Raw genomic sequence first — 17,500 nt, 5'->3', positions numbered from 1 at the left:
GGGGACACTGGTCCCACAGGGACTAAATACCCATCTTGACTGGCGTGGCTACTTATGAATAATGAGAGCCATATATTTTGTCAATTTGCTATATTTTGTCAATCTGCTAGCTTCCACCTAAAATCAAAAATCTAAATCTTTGGTCTATGTCCCCTCTTATCTGTCCTTATTAATGTATTACTTTATTAATAGTAATTCAGAAAAGTATAGTAACAACAATTTTATTACCCTGAGGTATATACAGTTCCCAATAGCCTTGATAATTGTACATCACTCTTGGGCATCTAGTGCATAACACATAGCATAGCCTGTTTTCTTATATATATGTATTTCCCTGTTCCAGCGTACACACTATGTAGAAGTGTTTATTCCCTTGCATTTTTAACCTTTTTTAGTTTTCACAGCACCAGTATAGTTCACATTCTATGTTTATAGTAATACATTCTCATGTATTATAGCGCACATATTACACATATTACTAATATGTAAATATTGTGAAAAAAACATAATTTATGCTTACCTGATAAATTCCTTTCTTCTGTAGTGTGATCAGTCCACGGGTCATCATTACTTCTGGGATATTACTCCTCCCCAACAGGAAGTGCAAGAGGATTCACCCAGCAGAGCTGCATATAGCTCCTCCCCTCTACGTCACTCCCAGTCATTCGACCAAGGACCAACGAGAAAGGAAAAGCCAAGGGTGAAGTGGTGACTGGAGTATAAATTAAAAAATATTTACCTGCCTTAAAAACAGGGCGGGCCGTGGACTGATCACACTACAGAAGAAAGGAATTTATCAGGTAAGCATAAATTATGTTTTCTTCTGTTAAGTGTGATCAGTCCACGGGTCATCATTACTTCTGGGATACCAATACCAAAGCAAAAGTACACGGATGATGGGAGGGATAGGCAGGCTCTTTATACAGAAGGAACCACTGCCTGAAGAACCTTTCTCCCAAAAATAGCCTCCGATGAAGCAAAAGTGTCAAATTTGTAAAATTTGGAAAAAGTATGAAGCGAAGACCAAGTTGCAGCCTTGCAAATCTGCTCAACAGAGGCCTCATTCTTGAAGGCCCAAGTGGAAGCCACAGCTCTAGTAGAATGAGCTGTAATTCTTTCAGGAGGCTGCTGTCCAGCAGTCTCATAAGCTAAACGAATTATGCTACGAAGCCAAAAAGAAAGAGAGGTAGCAGAAGCTTTTTGACCTCTCCTCTGCCCAGAGTAAACGACAAACAGAGAAGACGTTTGTCGAAATTCCTTAGTTGCCTGTAAGTAAAATTTTAGAGCACGGACTACATCCAGGTTGTGCAGTAGACGTTCCTTCTTTGAAGAAGGATTTGGGCACAAGGAAGGAACAACAATCTCTTGATTGATATTCCTGTTAGTAACTACCTTAGGTAAGAACCCAGGTTTAGTACGCAGAACTACCTTATCCGAGTGAAAAATCAAATAAGGAGAATCACAATGTAAGGCTGATAATTCAGAGACTCTTCGAGCCGAGGAAATAGCCATTAAAAATAGAACTTTCCAAGATAACAACTTTATATCAATGGAATGAAGGGGTTCAAACGGAACGCCCTGTAAAACATTAAGAACAAGGTTTAAACTCCATGGTGGAGCAACAGTTTTAAACACAGGCTTAATCCTGGCCAAAGCCTGACAAAAAGCCTGGACGTCAGGAACTTCTTTGTTTGTGTAACAGAATGGACAGAGCTGAGATCTGTCCCTTTAATGAACTAGCAGATAAACCCTTTTCTAAACCTTCTTGTAGAAAAGACAATATCCTAGGAATCCTAACCTTACTCCAAGAGTAACCTTTGGATTCACACCAATATAGGTATTTACGCCATATCTTATGGTAAATCTTTCTGGTAACAGGCTTCCTAGCCTGTATTAAGGTATCAATAACTGACTCAGAAAACCCACGTCTTGATAAAATCAAGCGTTCAATTTCCAAGCAGTCAGCTTCAGAGAAGTTAGATTTTGATGTTTGAAGGGACCCTGTATCAGAAGGTCCTGTTTCAGAGGTAGAGACCAAGGTGGACAGGATGACATGTCCACCAGGTCTGCATACCAAGTCCTGCGTGGCCACGCAGGAGCTATTAGAATCACTGATGCTCTCTCTTGTTTGATTCTGGCAATCAATCGAGGAAGCATCGGGAAGGGTGGAAACACGTAAGCCATCCTGAAGTCCCAAGGTGCTGTCAGGGCATCTATCAGGACTGCTCCTGGATCCCTGGATCTGGACCCGTAACGAGGAAGCTTGGCGTTCTGTCGAGACGCCATGAGATCTATCTCTGGTTTGCCCCAACGTCGAAGTATTTGGGCAAAGACCTCCGGATGGAGTTCCCACTCCCCCGGATGAAAAGTCTGACGACTTAAGAAATCCGCCTCCCAGTTCTCCACTCCCGGGATGTGGATTGCTGACAGGTGGCAAGAGTGAGACTCTGCCCAGCGAATTATCTTTGATACTTCCATCATAGCTAGGGAGCTTCTTGTCCCTCCCTGATGGTTGATGTAAGCTACAGTCGTGATGTTGTCCGACTGAAATCTGATGAACCCCCGAGTTGTCAACTGGGGCCAAGCCAGAAGGGCATTGAGAACTGCTCTCAATTCCAGAATGTTTATTGGCAGGAGACTCTCCTCCTGACTCCATTGTCCCTGAGCCTTCAGAGAATTCCAGACGGCACCCCAACCTAGAAGGCTGGCGTCTGTTGTTACAATTGTCCAGTCTGGTCTGCTGAATGGCATCCCCCTGGACAGATGTGGCCGAGAAAGCCACCATAGAAGAGAATTTCTGGTCTCTTGATCCAGATTCAGAGAAGGGGATAAGTCTGAGTAATCCCCATTCCACTGACTTAGCATGCACAGTTGCAGTGGTCTGAGGTGTAAGCGTGCAAAGGGTACTATGTCCATTGCCGCTACCATTAAGCCGATTACCTCCATGCATTGAGCCACTGACGGGTGTTGAATGGAATGAAGGGTGCGGCAAGCACTTTGAAGTCTTGTTAGCCTGTCCTCTGTCAGGTAAATCTTCATTTCTACAGAATCTATAAGAGTCCCCAGGAAGGGAACTCTTGTGAGTGGAACGAGTGAACTTTTCTTTTCGTTCACCTTCCATCCATGTGACCTTAGAAATGCCAGTACTAACTCTGTATGAGACTTGGCAGTTTGAAAGCTTGAAGCTTGAATTAGAATGTCGTCTAGGTATGGAGCTACCGAGATTCCCCGCGGTCTTAGTACCGCCAGAAGAGCACCCAGAACCTTTGTGAAGATTCTTGGAGCTGTAGCCAATCCGAATGGAAGAGCCACAAACTGGTAATGCCTGTCTAGGAAGGCAAACCTTAGGTACCGGTAATGATCTTTGTGAATCGGTATGTGAAGGTAGGCATCTTTTAAATCTACAGTGGTCATGTACTGACCCTCTTGGATCATAGGTAAAATTGTCCGAATAGTCTCCATCTTGAACGATGGAACTCTTAGGAATTTGTTTAGGATCTTTAAGTCCAGGATTGGTCTGAAAGTTCCCTCTTTTTTGGGAACCACAAACAGATTTGAGTAAAACCCCTGTCCCTGTTCCAATCGTGGAACAGGATGGATTACTCCCATTAACAAGAGCTCTTGTACGCAGCGTAGAAACGCCTCTTTCTTTGTCTGGATTGTTGACAACCTTGACAGATGAAATCTCTCTCTTGGAGGAGAGTATTTGAAGTCCAGAAGGTATCCCTGAGATATTATCTCTAGCGCCCAGGGATCCTGGACATCTCTTGCCCAAGCCTGGGCGAAGAGAGAAAGTCTGCCCCCCACTAGATCCGATCCCGGATCGGGGGCCCTCAATTCATGCTGTTTTAGGGGCAGCAGCAGGTTTCCTGGTCTGCTTGCCCTTGTTCCAGGACTGGTTAGGTTTCCAGCCTTGTCTGTAGCGAGCAACAGCTCCTTCCTGTCTTGGTGCAGAGGAAGTTGATGCTGCTCCAGCTTTGAAATTACGAAAGGAACGAAAATTAGACTGTCTAGCCTTAGCTTTGGCTTTGTCCTGAGGCAGGGCATGGCCTTTACCTCCTGTAATGTCAGCGATAATCTCTTTCAACCCGGGCCCGAATAAGGTCTGCCCTTTGAAAGGTATATTAAGCAATTTAGACTTAGAAGTAACATCAGCTGACCAGGATTTTAGCCACAGCGCCCTGCGTGCCTGAATGGCGAATCCTGAATTCTTCGCCGTAAGTTTAGTAAGATGTACTACGGCCTCCGAAATGAATGAATTAGCTAGTTTAAGGACTCTAAGCCTGTCCGTAATGTCGTCCAGAGTAGCTGAACTAATGTTCTCTTCCAGAGACTCAATCCAGAATGCCGCTGCAGCCGTGATCGGCGCAATGCATGCAAGGGGTTGCAATATAAAACCTTGTTGAACAAACATTTTCTTAAGATAACCCTCTAATTTTTTATCCATTGGATCTGAAAAAGCACAGCTATCCTCCACCGGGATAGTGGTACGCTTAGCTAAAGTAGAAACTGCTCCCTCCACCTTAGGGACCGTTTGCCATAAGTCCCGTGTGGTGGCGTCTATTGGAAACATTTTTCTAAATATCGGAGGGGGTGAGAACGGCACACCGGGTCTATCCCACTCCTTAGTAACAATTTCAGTAAGTCTCTTAGGTATAGGAAAAACCTCAGTACTCGCCGGTACCGCAAAATATTTATCCAACCTACACATTTTCTCTGGTATTGCAACTGTGTTACAATCATTCAGAGCCGCTAACACCTCCCCTAGTAATACACGGAGGTTTTCCAGTTTAAATTTAAAATTTGAAATATCTGAATCCAGTCTGTTTGGATCAGAACCGTCACCCACAGAATGAAGTTCTCCGTCCTCATGTTCTGCCACCTGTGACGCAGTGTCTGACATGGCCCTAATATTATCAGCGCACTCTGTTCTCACCCCAGAGTGATCACGCTTACCTCTTAATTCTGGTAATTTAGCCAAAACTTCAGTCATAACAGTAGCCATATCCTGTAATGTGATTTGTAATGGCCGCCCAGATGTACTCGGCGCTACAATATCACGCACCTCCCGATCGGGAGATGCAGGTACTGACACGTGAGGCGAGTTAGTCGGCATAACTCTCCCCTCGTTGTTTGGTGAAATTTGTTCAATTTGTACAGATTGACTTTTATTTAAAGTAGCATCAATACAGTTAGTACATAAATTTCTATTGGGCTCCACTTTGGCATTGCAACAAATGACACAGGTATCATCCTCTGAATCAGACATGTTTAACACACTAGCAAATAAACTTGCAACTTGGAATACAATTCAATTAGAATAATAATAAAAACGTACTGTGCCTTTAAGAAGCACAAAAGATCTATGACAGTTGAAAATTAATAAATTGAAAACAGTTATAGTGTAAACAACACAACTTTAGCAAAGGTTTAATCCCATTAGCAAAGATAACAAATTCTGAAAGCAGGAAACAAATTACAGAATAAACGTTTTTTATCTCAGTCAACTATAATTCTCACAGCTCTGCTGAGAGAAATTACCTCCCTCAAAATAAATTTTGAAGACCCCTGAGCTCTGTAGAGATGAACCGGATCATGCAGGAAATACAATGAGTTGCTGACTGAAATATTTGATGCGTAGCAAAAGCGCCAAAAAACGGCCCCTCCCCCTCACACACAGCAGTGAGAGAGAACAGAAACTGTCAGAAAAAAGATTTTAAGCAACTGCCAAGTGGAAAAATAGTGCCCAAACATTTATTCACTCAGTACCTCAGCAAATGAAAACGATTTTACATTCCAGCAAAAACGTTAAACATAATTTCTAGTTATTAAACAGCTTTATGTAATTCTTACAGTGTAATTCTAGTGAAGTACCATTCCCCAGAATACTGAAGTGTAAAGTATACATACATGACATTATATCGGTATGGCAGGATTTTCTCATCAATTCCATTGTCAGAAAATAAAAGCTGCTACATACCTCTATGCAGATTCATCTGCCCGCTGTCCCCTGATCTGAAGTTTACCTCTCCTCAGATGGCCGAGAAACAGCAATATGATCTTAACTACTCCGGCTAAAATCATAGCAAAAACTCTGGTAGATTCTTCTTCAAACTCTGCCAGAGAGGTAATAACACACTCCGGTGCTATTTTAAAATAACAAACTTTTGATTGAAGATATAAAACTAAGTATAATCACCATAGTCCTCTCACACATCCTATCTAGTCGTTGGGTGCAAGAGAATGACTGGGAGTGACGTAGAGGGGAGGAGCTATATGCAGCTCTGCTGGGTGAATCCTCTTGCACTTCCTGTTGGGGAGGAGTAATATCCCAGAAGTAATGATGACCCGTGGACTGATCACACTTAACAGAAGAAATATAGATTGGGATAGCGCTCCAAACGGCTAAGAGAACTGAAGAGATACAATAATTAAAAAGTAAAAAAATAAACAGGAGTGGAATAAAATATGAATAAAACTAAAATTCTAATACTAGTGACCGGATTCGAATATAACTCCTAATAGGATATACCATGAAAATGAGTATTATACAATTTCAAGGAAGGAAGGCCTGATTTAATAATCTGCGAGTGTGTAGATTTAAAGCTATATTTAGAGTTATAAAAAAAAGCGGAGTAACGTATGGGACAAAGATATATTCAAGCCCAAAAAATAGATTGGAGATATATTGTATCAAATAGAATAAAAATGTTATAAATAAAATTCATTGAACAAAATCTGATGCCGGCATCTAAAAGTATCGAATACTAATGGTTACATAAAATCAACAGTCTGAAAGTTGTGAATACTAATGATTAAATGAAATCAACAATCTGAAACGACTTGAAACAAAATAACAGAAGTAACAGTATGTATATATACATATGCAAAATATAACTAGTTAATGCAACAAGTTGATGTCTTAGCTTGTATATTGGGTACCTTTGTCCTTATTGTTGCTGCAGCGATACCGACATTGCGGTAGGAAGATCCGTATATAAATATTCTTGCAATCTATGCTTTCCGTATTGCAGACGATAGTTGTAAATTTAGTAGCAAAGATAGTGTCCTCTCCGTGAACTTGTGCTTTTTATATAACTCTGTCCAGCGGGTTTTTTTTAAGATGTTCAGCGTTCTCAGTTCTCTTTTATTCCACTCCTGTTTATTTTTTACTTTTTAATTATTGTATCTCTTCAGTTCTCTTAGCCGTTTGGAGCACTATCCCAATCTATATTTTTTCACATTTGTTATGTTAGTGAACCTTTAGAGGTGGATTTACGTGTTTTTTGGGAATCAGCATATAAGAGATAGAGTGTTGAATCTTATAATCATTTTTTCATTAATATGTAAATATTGCCTGATACGTATAGCATCACCTAATGCACTGTTTTAAATCATTTGTAATTTTACCACACAGGGGCGGCACCAGCACTACCGCTGTTAACGCGATGACGTAGTGACGCCTTGGTGACACCTCCGGGTGGCAGCATGGAGGCCAGTGGTGTTGGGACTGCTTGCTGGCTTTATATGACACGGTGTGGTAAGTGTAATGTACACTTGTTGTTTTTTTCACAGGAGGTTGTTCCCCCGAAAACGTTAACTCTACCATTAAACATTTTTTTTTTCATGGCGAGTGCTCTCTCTGGACATTCTTTTATATATATATATATATATATATATATACTGTATATATATATATATATGTGTGTGTATATATATATATATATATATATATATATATACATAATATTCTATAACATAGATGTGTCCAAATTCCACTTAGTTATGGGTCTACTTTTTTGTAATTCTACTTTTTTTGCTAAACAGATCCACTAAATTTCTCGTCACAAAGCAGGATTTACTCATTCACATACATCCTATTTTTAACTCAAGACCAGAGCCTATAGTTATTAATCTCTGAATGACACGAGTGGACATCTCCTCCCCTCTCAGCCTGGCATTGCTGCTAGTGGGCAGCAATACGCTTCCTGCATTTATCATCGTACAAGCCACTGCTTGTGCAATGCAGCCCTATGGTAGCTGTCAATCACCCAAGTCGGAGAAGTACGACGGGGATTGTGAATTTCCACTTTATAGGTTAGGAAGCAGTGGTCTGATGACTGCTGCATCTTAGCTAATGAATTCAGGCTTGTTAAAGAAAGCCTGCAGCCGAAGGTGCTCCAAATTTGCATTTGCAGCTTCTTAAAGGGACAGTCAAGTCCAAAAAAAACTTTCATGATTCAAATAGGACATGCAATTTTAAACAACTTTCCAATTTACTTTTATCACCAATTTTGTTTTGTTCCTTTGGTATTCTTAGTTGAAAGCTAAACCTAGGAGGTTCATATGCTAATTTTTTAGACCTTGAAGGCCGCCTAGAGGATGCTAGTTCATTTGTTTCATATAGATAACATTGAGCTCATGCACAGGAATTTACAGAGGAGTAAGCACTGATTGGCTAAAATGCAAGTCTGTCAAAAGAATTGAAATAAGGGGGAAGTCTGCTGAGGCTTAGATACAAGGTAATTACACGGGTAAAACGTGTATTATTATAACTGTGTTGGTTATGCAAAACTGGGGAATGGGTAATTAAGGGATTATCTATCTTTTAAAACAACAATAATTCTGGTGTTGACTGTCCCTTTAATAAATAAAGGGATAAATAAATAAAGCTTCATGTGTTCTCTACTGGCAGAAGAGGAGAAAGGAAATCCTATATTTTTTTTCTTAGTTACAGCTCAACATTTATATATCTACTGGCAGATCATAATCTACTTTTTTAGCAAACGCATATGGGGAGGCAAGAGAAAGAGAGACAGGAAATCAGAGATAGAAACTATCCCAGCCCAAAAGAAAATCCATGTATATTCCTGTTTATGTAAAAAATTACTCTGCAACAACAATGCAGTTTACAAATTGTCAGGCTAAATGATCAGTAGTAGTAACATGTAAATTAACTAATATAAGTTAAAAAGACCATAAAGTAATTTTATGTCACTAATAATATATCAGAATTAGACAATGAATTGTAAAATATATAACTACAAAATAGAAATTTTTAATAGAAATAAAAAAATTAAAAAAAATAAACTGTCAGTTTTGTTAACACAATGTGCAGAGCTTCGTAAGTCAGGATTAAATTAAATTACTTAACTAACAATGAGTATGTTTATCTCATATATAGACAATTATGGTAAACGAGTTTGTGCACTGATCTAAGCAATAACCATGTATTATAGCCTAGTCAGGCAACTGGCAAAATATTTAAAAACAGAATCTGAATTCCAATTTATCTTTGGAATAAAGTAAAAGCAGACTTTGCAGAGGTATTTTATAGCAAAAGCAAATAATAATAGATAAATATGCTATATAGCTACATTGTTTTATTTTCAGTTATTAAATCAATTCCTGAGAAATTCAGTTTTATTTTAATGACCCTTTAACTGTGGATAGTCAATCCCTATTCATTAAGTTTCTACTGTCTAATATCTACTTTGAACTAATTAACTGTATATTTGATAAAAAGGGGTAGTTTAAAGGGACATTGAACATGGAATGTGTATCTCCTTTACTAATTAGCGATGCCAAAATCATATTCTCTAACCTAGGTTTTCTTCAAAATGCTACAAATCAATAGAGTTAGGCAGTTTCCAGCATTTTGAAGAAAATGTAGGTTACAAATTTAAGGTCCGATTCTAAAAAGGTCTTTGAGCCAGTGAGATTGTATAACAATGTTCGCCCGTCCTATTTCTCTGGATGAATTATATAAAGGCACTTTTTACCCTGACAGGGTGTCTCACAATGGGGCGCATACTGGATTATTGTATGGGAATGAGATGCATACATTACAAAACACAATGAAAATCGTCATTTTAAAATCCTACAAAATGAGTAAATGAAATATTCACATAAAAATACCTAGGGAAAATTGTGTGTTAAGGTGCATCAAAAATCATAACGAAATTGTTCAGAAAAAAATTGTATTTTATCAAAAGGAAAATGTGTAGGTAAATTACATAGGAATAAATGGTTTTTATTATGCACAAAGTAAATTGTAATTTAAGAACACTGGATATGCAAAAAAAATGGAATGAACATGATCGTTCCATGGGCTTATATGAAATTTACTCTCAAATCCCAGTGTAATTCTATAAACATTTTCACACAACAGTTCTCACTATGTTTTCTTGCCAGTTAAAAAACGCAATCTTATTTGTATCAGTGATGTGCAGTCACTAGAGGCAGGTGAGGCAGTGCTTCACCTCTCATATGGGCAAAAATATATATTTTTTTATTGGCTTTAAAAAAAAAATTTAATTTTTTTTCCCCAGCATTTTTTTTCTCACAGCTATATGTTGTGCAATGAAGAGGCACAAGCAGGTCTGCCCACCATTACACAACATGCTGCGCCATCTACTGGATGCAAGTGGTTAAAGATCATTGCATGGCCCATTAACTGCTTATTTGAGGCAGTCCTATTTGGGCTGAACCAATCCAGCGAGAGGCATTAGTAAGTGGAACTTAGGGTTGGGGCTGGATGTTAAATCATATAAAACAAAACAAAAACGGAAAAAAAACTACTTTCATATATTTTGTTGCTGTCCTGTGAAGCTGCCAGCTTTGCTAAAGTGAAAAAGAGAGTTCTGTTCTTCCCCTCTAAGTGCAGTGGAATGGGCCACTGTCACTTCCTGAATCCTTCCAGAGCACGAGAGAGGCACAGAGAGCAGTGTTTCACCCACATCTTATTAAAGTAAGATTTTACTGATAGGGATTCTGTTAGTGAAAATGATAATTTAAAGAATGTGGTTTAGTGTTTTTTTTACTCTTTTACAGCAAAGGATCGTTTTTGTATTTTGTTTACTCAAACTTTACACCCACTAACTTAGCAGCTTGCCTCTGTACTGTACACTAAATTATAGACTAATTTTCTGAACTCTCTGTAGCTCTGCTGTTTTATTACTTTAAAATGCTGTGGTCCCTCTCCCCCCCCCCCCCCATTGTGTGTGTGTGTGTGTCTCTCTCTCTATCTATCCATCTCTCTCCTTATGTGTTGTTCTCCCCCATGGTCTCTTTCTCTCTCTGTCTCTCTTCCTCCCCCTCTGACTCTCATGTAATGAAAGAATCTATAAGCATACTTTGCAGCATTAAAGTAAAAAGTATATTTTAAACATATTTTAATGGGCATGGATTTCTAGATCTCATAATAAGAGCAAGCATTGTGTTATCTGGCAAGAGTTTCTGTTACAATCCTTTTAGACTAAAATCAGATGTTTACTAAGTTGACCAGTTTTCCAAGACACCATTTAAAGGGACATGAAACCCATATCAATCCCATATACAAATTTAAATAACTTTCCAATTTACATCTAATATCTAATTTTCATCATTATTTTGATGTCCTTTGTTGAAAATAATATCTAAATATGCTCAGTAGCTGCTGATTGGTGGCTGCACATAGATACCTCATGTGATTGGCTCACCCATGTGCATTGCTATTTCTTCAACAAAGGATATCTAAAGAATGAAGGCGTATCCTGCCACTGCCTCACCAGCCTCTGACGTCACTGCACGTCACTGATTTGTATTAAGCGTAATATTAAAGTTTTAAAACACGCTGGTTTCCCCCTCTGTACTCACCCTTGATTAAAAACGTTTACCTAGCAGAGAGCTCTCGTTATTTGTATGAGAGATAGCTCATCACTCGCAGGGACCGCCCCTTTTTAAATAGAATTTCATGAGGGCTGCCCCCGAGTGTTGGCATGGAAAACCGCGTTTAGGTTTATGAACTTTATAAAATTAACCATATGCTTTTTGGCCTCTTCTGGGATTATGGATCAAGCACAGTTTTTTTAACACTAAAGGAAGAGGCGTTTAATGCCAAATAAATATTATAAACTCTTGTATATTATTTAGCTAGTTCAAAAAAGGGAATCATTTTGATTCAACTAGCAATAAGCTTGATACAATATTTTTCCAATTAAAAGTTAAAGTGATTATTTTATTGTGCTTATGAAATGAAAATATTTATACTCGGCTATCAACCAAGAAAAAAGATCCAAGGCTCAAATTTAAACATCTTTGATATAAGAGTTTTATTTTTACAGATTAAGGGCCAGATTATGAGTGGAGTGCAAAATTAACTCATAATACCAGCGCACCCAAATTTGCACTGGTATTATAAGTAGCTTGCATTTGCATTGCAGGGAAGCTTTGTGCTCACAATAGTGCGTCTCTATAGGCTCCAATGGGAGCCTCATTCTCATGCTGTAAGACACGGTAGAGAACCTAGCGCAGAGAAGGGGGTAAGTCTTGCAGCGATGGCCCTGGGCATTACATTTTAAATGAATATATACATATATCATATGTATGTGTTTATACACATATTAAATGCAAGCATATACCTTTTTTACAGTATGTATGGAAATAACACAGTTCCCATAGACCGCAATGTAAAGGCACTTTTCAGTGACGTTTTTTTTTCTAACACCCCACATCCCTGACTTTAACCCCTTAAAACTGCTTTGTGCAGTTATATTTTTTTTAAAAAATAATAATAATAAGAGTGAACAAAACTTTATTTTGGGAGCAATTGGAGCACATTACATTTGTGCTCCACTCGAAAGCTGACCCTAAGTTGTATTAAAACCTTGTTCTCCTCTGATGTCCCCAATTACAATGAAGGACATCAAAAATTTGGTTGCTATATTAAGTAATCATTTTTAAATATGTACTGAAATCAAATGTCATATTATGTATGCTATTAAAATCAAGTCAATTATAAATTAAGAGAGTGGTTAAAGGGCTAGCAAACACCAAAAATTGTATTGTTTAAAAATATAGACAGTCCCTTTATTAACCATTCCCCAGTTTTGCATAACCATCACTGCTATAGAAATATACTTTTACCTCAGTAATTACCTTGTATCTAATGTTCTGCTGACTGCCTCCTAATCTCAGATCTTTTGACAGACTTGCATTTCAGGCATTTAGTGCTGACTCTTAAATAACTCCATGTGCATGAGCACAATGTTATTTATATGAAACACATGAACTAACGCCCTCTAGCTGCAAAAAACTGACAAATGCATTCAGATAAGAGACAGCCTTCAAGGGCTTAGAAATGATCATATGAGCCTACCTAGGTTTAGCTTTTAACTAAGAATACCAAAAGAACGAAGCAAAATTGCTGATAAAAGTAAATTTTGGAAAGTTGTTTAAAAGGACATGCCCTTTCTGAATCATGAAAGTTTAATTTAGACTTTACCATTCCTTTAAAATTACTATAGCAACATTACAATTTTGGAATTTCCAGGTTTAGCACCTCTTTTTTTTAGGAATACAGAAGCTTTTATTGAAATAGAAAAAAGGCTACTTATTTTTGCTGAAAAAGAATACGCACATATCCTACACTAGTGGAACCTAGCTGCTGATTGGTGCCTGCCCACATTTGTCTCTTATGATTGGCTAACTAGATGAGTTCAGCTATCTGCCAGTTGGTCAATGCTGCTCCTTTTGCAAAGGATAACAAGAGAATGAATCAAATTTGATAATAGCAGTAAATTGGAAAGCTGTTTGAAATTCTATGTTCTATCCAAATCATGAAAGAAAATGTTAGGGTTTTCTGTCCCTTTAAGCATTCTGTCACTCACATTCATAACCTATGTATTTGGGTAATGCAACTACAACATCAGCCTCAGTCTCATATATTTTTGTATTCTACCTATATAGAAGACCCTTTCAGTCATAACAGAGTTGTATTTTATACTTGGTTAGAAAAGATAAAACTCATTGTATTACTATTCACATAAAAACCCTATTTGAAGCATCCTATCTGGAAAAGCTCAAACAAAAGTGGAATGTTCCTTTCAAAATGCATTAGCCTTTCTAGCTAATTTGTTATCTATTAAATGACTACACTATTGTCAGTGCAGAACGGCATGAACATAAGTCTAGGAAGCTCCTCAGTTTCTCTATGACACTTATTACAAATCTAATTTGTAATCCAATTTATCCAGCTGCTGCACATTCTTTGATCACAACGATTCTTATGTTATTTTATTAATCCAATCTACTACAGAATGAAGAAGTGTGTGAGCATTAGTGAGCAGAGGTGCTGGTGTTATGATTCTTAGTATTAGGTGGTGCAATGTGAATCTGGATTTCTTAGTGGCTAAGAGTGCTTTCATCTGATAGGGATTTCCTATAAATTGTCATACCTGCACCTCTGTCAAACAGACCAAGATTTAAGGGATACTAATTTATTTATTTAATGATTCACATAGAGCATGCAATTGTAAGCAACTTTATAATGTTTTTCCTATTACCAAATTTTCTTTGGTCTATTGCTATCTTTATTTAAAAAGCAGGAATGTAAAACTTAGGAGCCGGACCATTTTTGGTTCAGAACCTGGGTTACGATTGCTTATTGGTTAGCTAAATGTAGCCACCAATAAGCAAGCACTATCCAAGGTGCTGAACCTAAAATGAGCTGGCTCCTAAGCTTTACATTCCTGCTTTTTAAATAAAGATAGCAAGAGAAAGAAGAAAATGTAATAATAGGAGTAAATAAGAAAGTTGCTTAAAATTATATGGTCTGTCTGAAACATTAAAGAAAGAAAAAAATGGGCGTAGTATCCCTAAGAGTTTGAAATTATAGCAGTATCATCTGATTTTTCCTTTTTGGTTTGTGCTTTAAAATGTATTTAAACTTAAAATACAATCATATTATTCATCCACTCTATAACATCTTTCTATCTACCCATCTATCATCTATATATCTATCTATCTATAATCTACCTACCTACCTATCTCGACCTACATATCTTTTTATGTATCTCTGTTTAAGTGAATTATTTTAAAATAAAGCATAATCACTATACAATAATGTATTACATAGTATTAGGCTTAAAGGGATATGAAGCCCAAAAATATTATTTTGTGATTCAGACAGAGCATTCAATTTTTAAAAAAAAGTTTTTAATGTATTTCTATAATCAAATTTGCTTAGTTACCATGATAAATGAGTGTTGAAGAGATACCTAGGTAGTCATCTTGAGCACTACATGGCAGGAAATAGTGCTGCCCTCTAGTGCTATTGCAAAAAATTGCATACGTCCCTGCTTTTGAACAAAAGATATCGAGAGAATGTAGAAAGCAAAAGTAAATTAAAAAGTTGTTTAAAATAGCATGCTCTACCTGAATAATGAAAGAAAATGTTGGGCTTCATATCACTTTAACTAGTTTTAGCTGAATCTAGTTAGTGGTGCTTGATCTGTTTTTTTTTATGCATTTATGTAAATTCAGCTACTTTCAAAATTCATAACTCTACCTTAGGATTTAGGTATCTATGATGTTGCTGGAGATCTAAGATTGACTGATCTGTGCCTTGTTCTAGGAATAAGATGCTGGGTGAACAGGGTGAATTCAGTTATCCAAGATGTTAAAGGGATAGTAAACACCAAAAATCTTATTGTTTTAAAAGATAGATAATCCCTTTATTACCCATTCCCCAGTTTTGCATAACCAACACAGTTATATTAATATACTTTTTAGCTCTGTAATTACCTTGTATCTAAGCCTCTGCAGACTGCCTCCTTATCTCAGATCTTTTGACAGACTTGCATTTCAGGCTGACTCTTAAATAACTTCACGTGCATGAGCACAGTTTTATCTATATAAATCACATGAACTAACGCCCTCTAGCTGTGAAAAACTGTCAAATGCAGAGGTGGCCTTCAAGGGTTTAGAAATTAGCATATGAGCCTGTCTAGGTTTAGCTTTCAACTAAGAATAGCAAGAGAACAAAGCAAATTTAATGATAAAAGTAAATAAGAAAGTTGTTTAAAATTACATGCCCTATCTGAATCATGAAAGATTAACTTGGACTTTACTATCCCTTTAAGTAGTGAGACTGAGAAGAAATAACACTTCAGCAAAACAGTCCATCAAAGTGAATTACATGTGCACTTTTACACTGCAACTTAATTATATTTCTAGTATGAAATTGTGCTTCTATGTTTATCCTGAAGTTAACACAGTAGAATATATTTACAAAATTATAATACCCCCATAACAAAGTCATTTAAAATAATACATATAAGGTATAAATATTGTTTGTCAGCTAAAAACAATAAGTAACTGACACATTTATCAAAATCACTCATTCAAACAAAGCAAACCATTTTATGATAAATCAGCATGTTGCATTGTATGTATCACTTAACAATGGCATACAGCTAAAACATAAAAACAGTTGCATAATGCATATGATACTTTGCTATTCTTGTCAATAAAGGGATAAGCTACTATGTAAAAATACCATAGGGGTCCCAGAATATTTATATATCCAGCAGAGGAAAAGAAATATAACACAGTGGGAAGGTATATATGTATTTCAGATGAAAAATGTTTGTGGTCTTCATTTCCTAAGAAATCATATAAAGTTGATGTATAATTAAAGCAAATATTATAAATCCTACAAACCATAATCAGTTGCAGAACTGTTGATGTGAGGAAAGAAACACAAATCGGCTTTATTTGTCTATGGGAGACCGTCATTAATCTACCAACACACAGTAATGCATATGGAAATAAAAACCATTAACACAAATATTCTTATTTGATCGATAATTTTACTATATATATATATATATATATATATATATATATATATATATATATATACATATATATATATATATATATATATATATATATATAAATTCAAATTGATCAGACACAACACTATTAAACTAACGTATTGGAAAATAAGCCAATAATTAATTCAGAAGCTTGAATTAATTGATTATTTTAAAGGCAATTGGTTTTAAGATGCAAAATAGATTACCATGGGAGTTAAATGTTCAGTTATCAGTTCTAAGTATCACAAATCTTCATATGTTTAACACTTGACTTTGTTTCTTCAACATAATTGGACCCCTTAAGGAGCTATCCTAAATGTTCTATATTTTTATTTCTCAGTTAATTAACAAGGATATCATGAAATAGACCTATGTGAAGTAACGGAAATACATTACTACTGTCTATTAATTGCTAGTGGCAGTTAAAGCTCTAAGGCTAATATGTTAAACGTATTAAAATGTGAAGTGTGAAACTCACCTGTTGTTTGAATAAGGAGGTAATGCTTGTGTCCGGAAGCAGAGAACACTGAAGACAGTAAAAGACACCAACAGGTGGAAGATGCTTCTGTGTTCCATAACTTCTGCTCTGTTCAAGAAAAAACAATGGTTCTTTGTTTTTACAGAAATAGGGAGCTGCTAGAGGTGGCATATATGTATTAACGTTAGATAGTTTTACATCTAAAGGCATTAAAGTTCACAACATTAGTTTGAGATGACTGGACATGGAACTAACAGATAGATAGAAACAAATATAGCAGATAGATAGATGGGTGGATGATGTAGGGAGAGATGATATATTCGATTGTTAGATGAAATGCGTGCATCTTTGTATAAAGGACATAGTATATGTTTGGAGATTA

General features: G+C 36.8%; 1 protein-coding gene across 1 annotated transcript in view; it reads right to left on the bottom strand.

Annotated features, from left to right (window-relative positions):
- The window catches only part of VIP (vasoactive intestinal peptide), a 35,933-nt gene extending 18,717 nt beyond the window's left edge, over window positions 1–17,216 (bottom strand). The window contains exon 1 of the mRNA XM_053712495.1: window positions 17,119–17,216. Coding sequence (XP_053568470.1) covers window positions 17,119–17,216 — 98 coding nt within the window. The remainder of the gene's footprint in view (window positions 1–17,118) is intronic.
- Window positions 17,217–17,500: the final 284 nt, after the last annotated feature.

This window comes from Bombina bombina, chromosome 4, assembly GCF_027579735.1.
Source record: "Bombina bombina isolate aBomBom1 chromosome 4, aBomBom1.pri, whole genome shotgun sequence".
Taxonomy (NCBI): domain Eukaryota; kingdom Metazoa; phylum Chordata; class Amphibia; order Anura; family Bombinatoridae; genus Bombina; species Bombina bombina.
The sequence above is the reverse complement of the archived record's forward strand: the minus strand, read 5'-3'. Positions and strand labels throughout refer to the sequence as shown.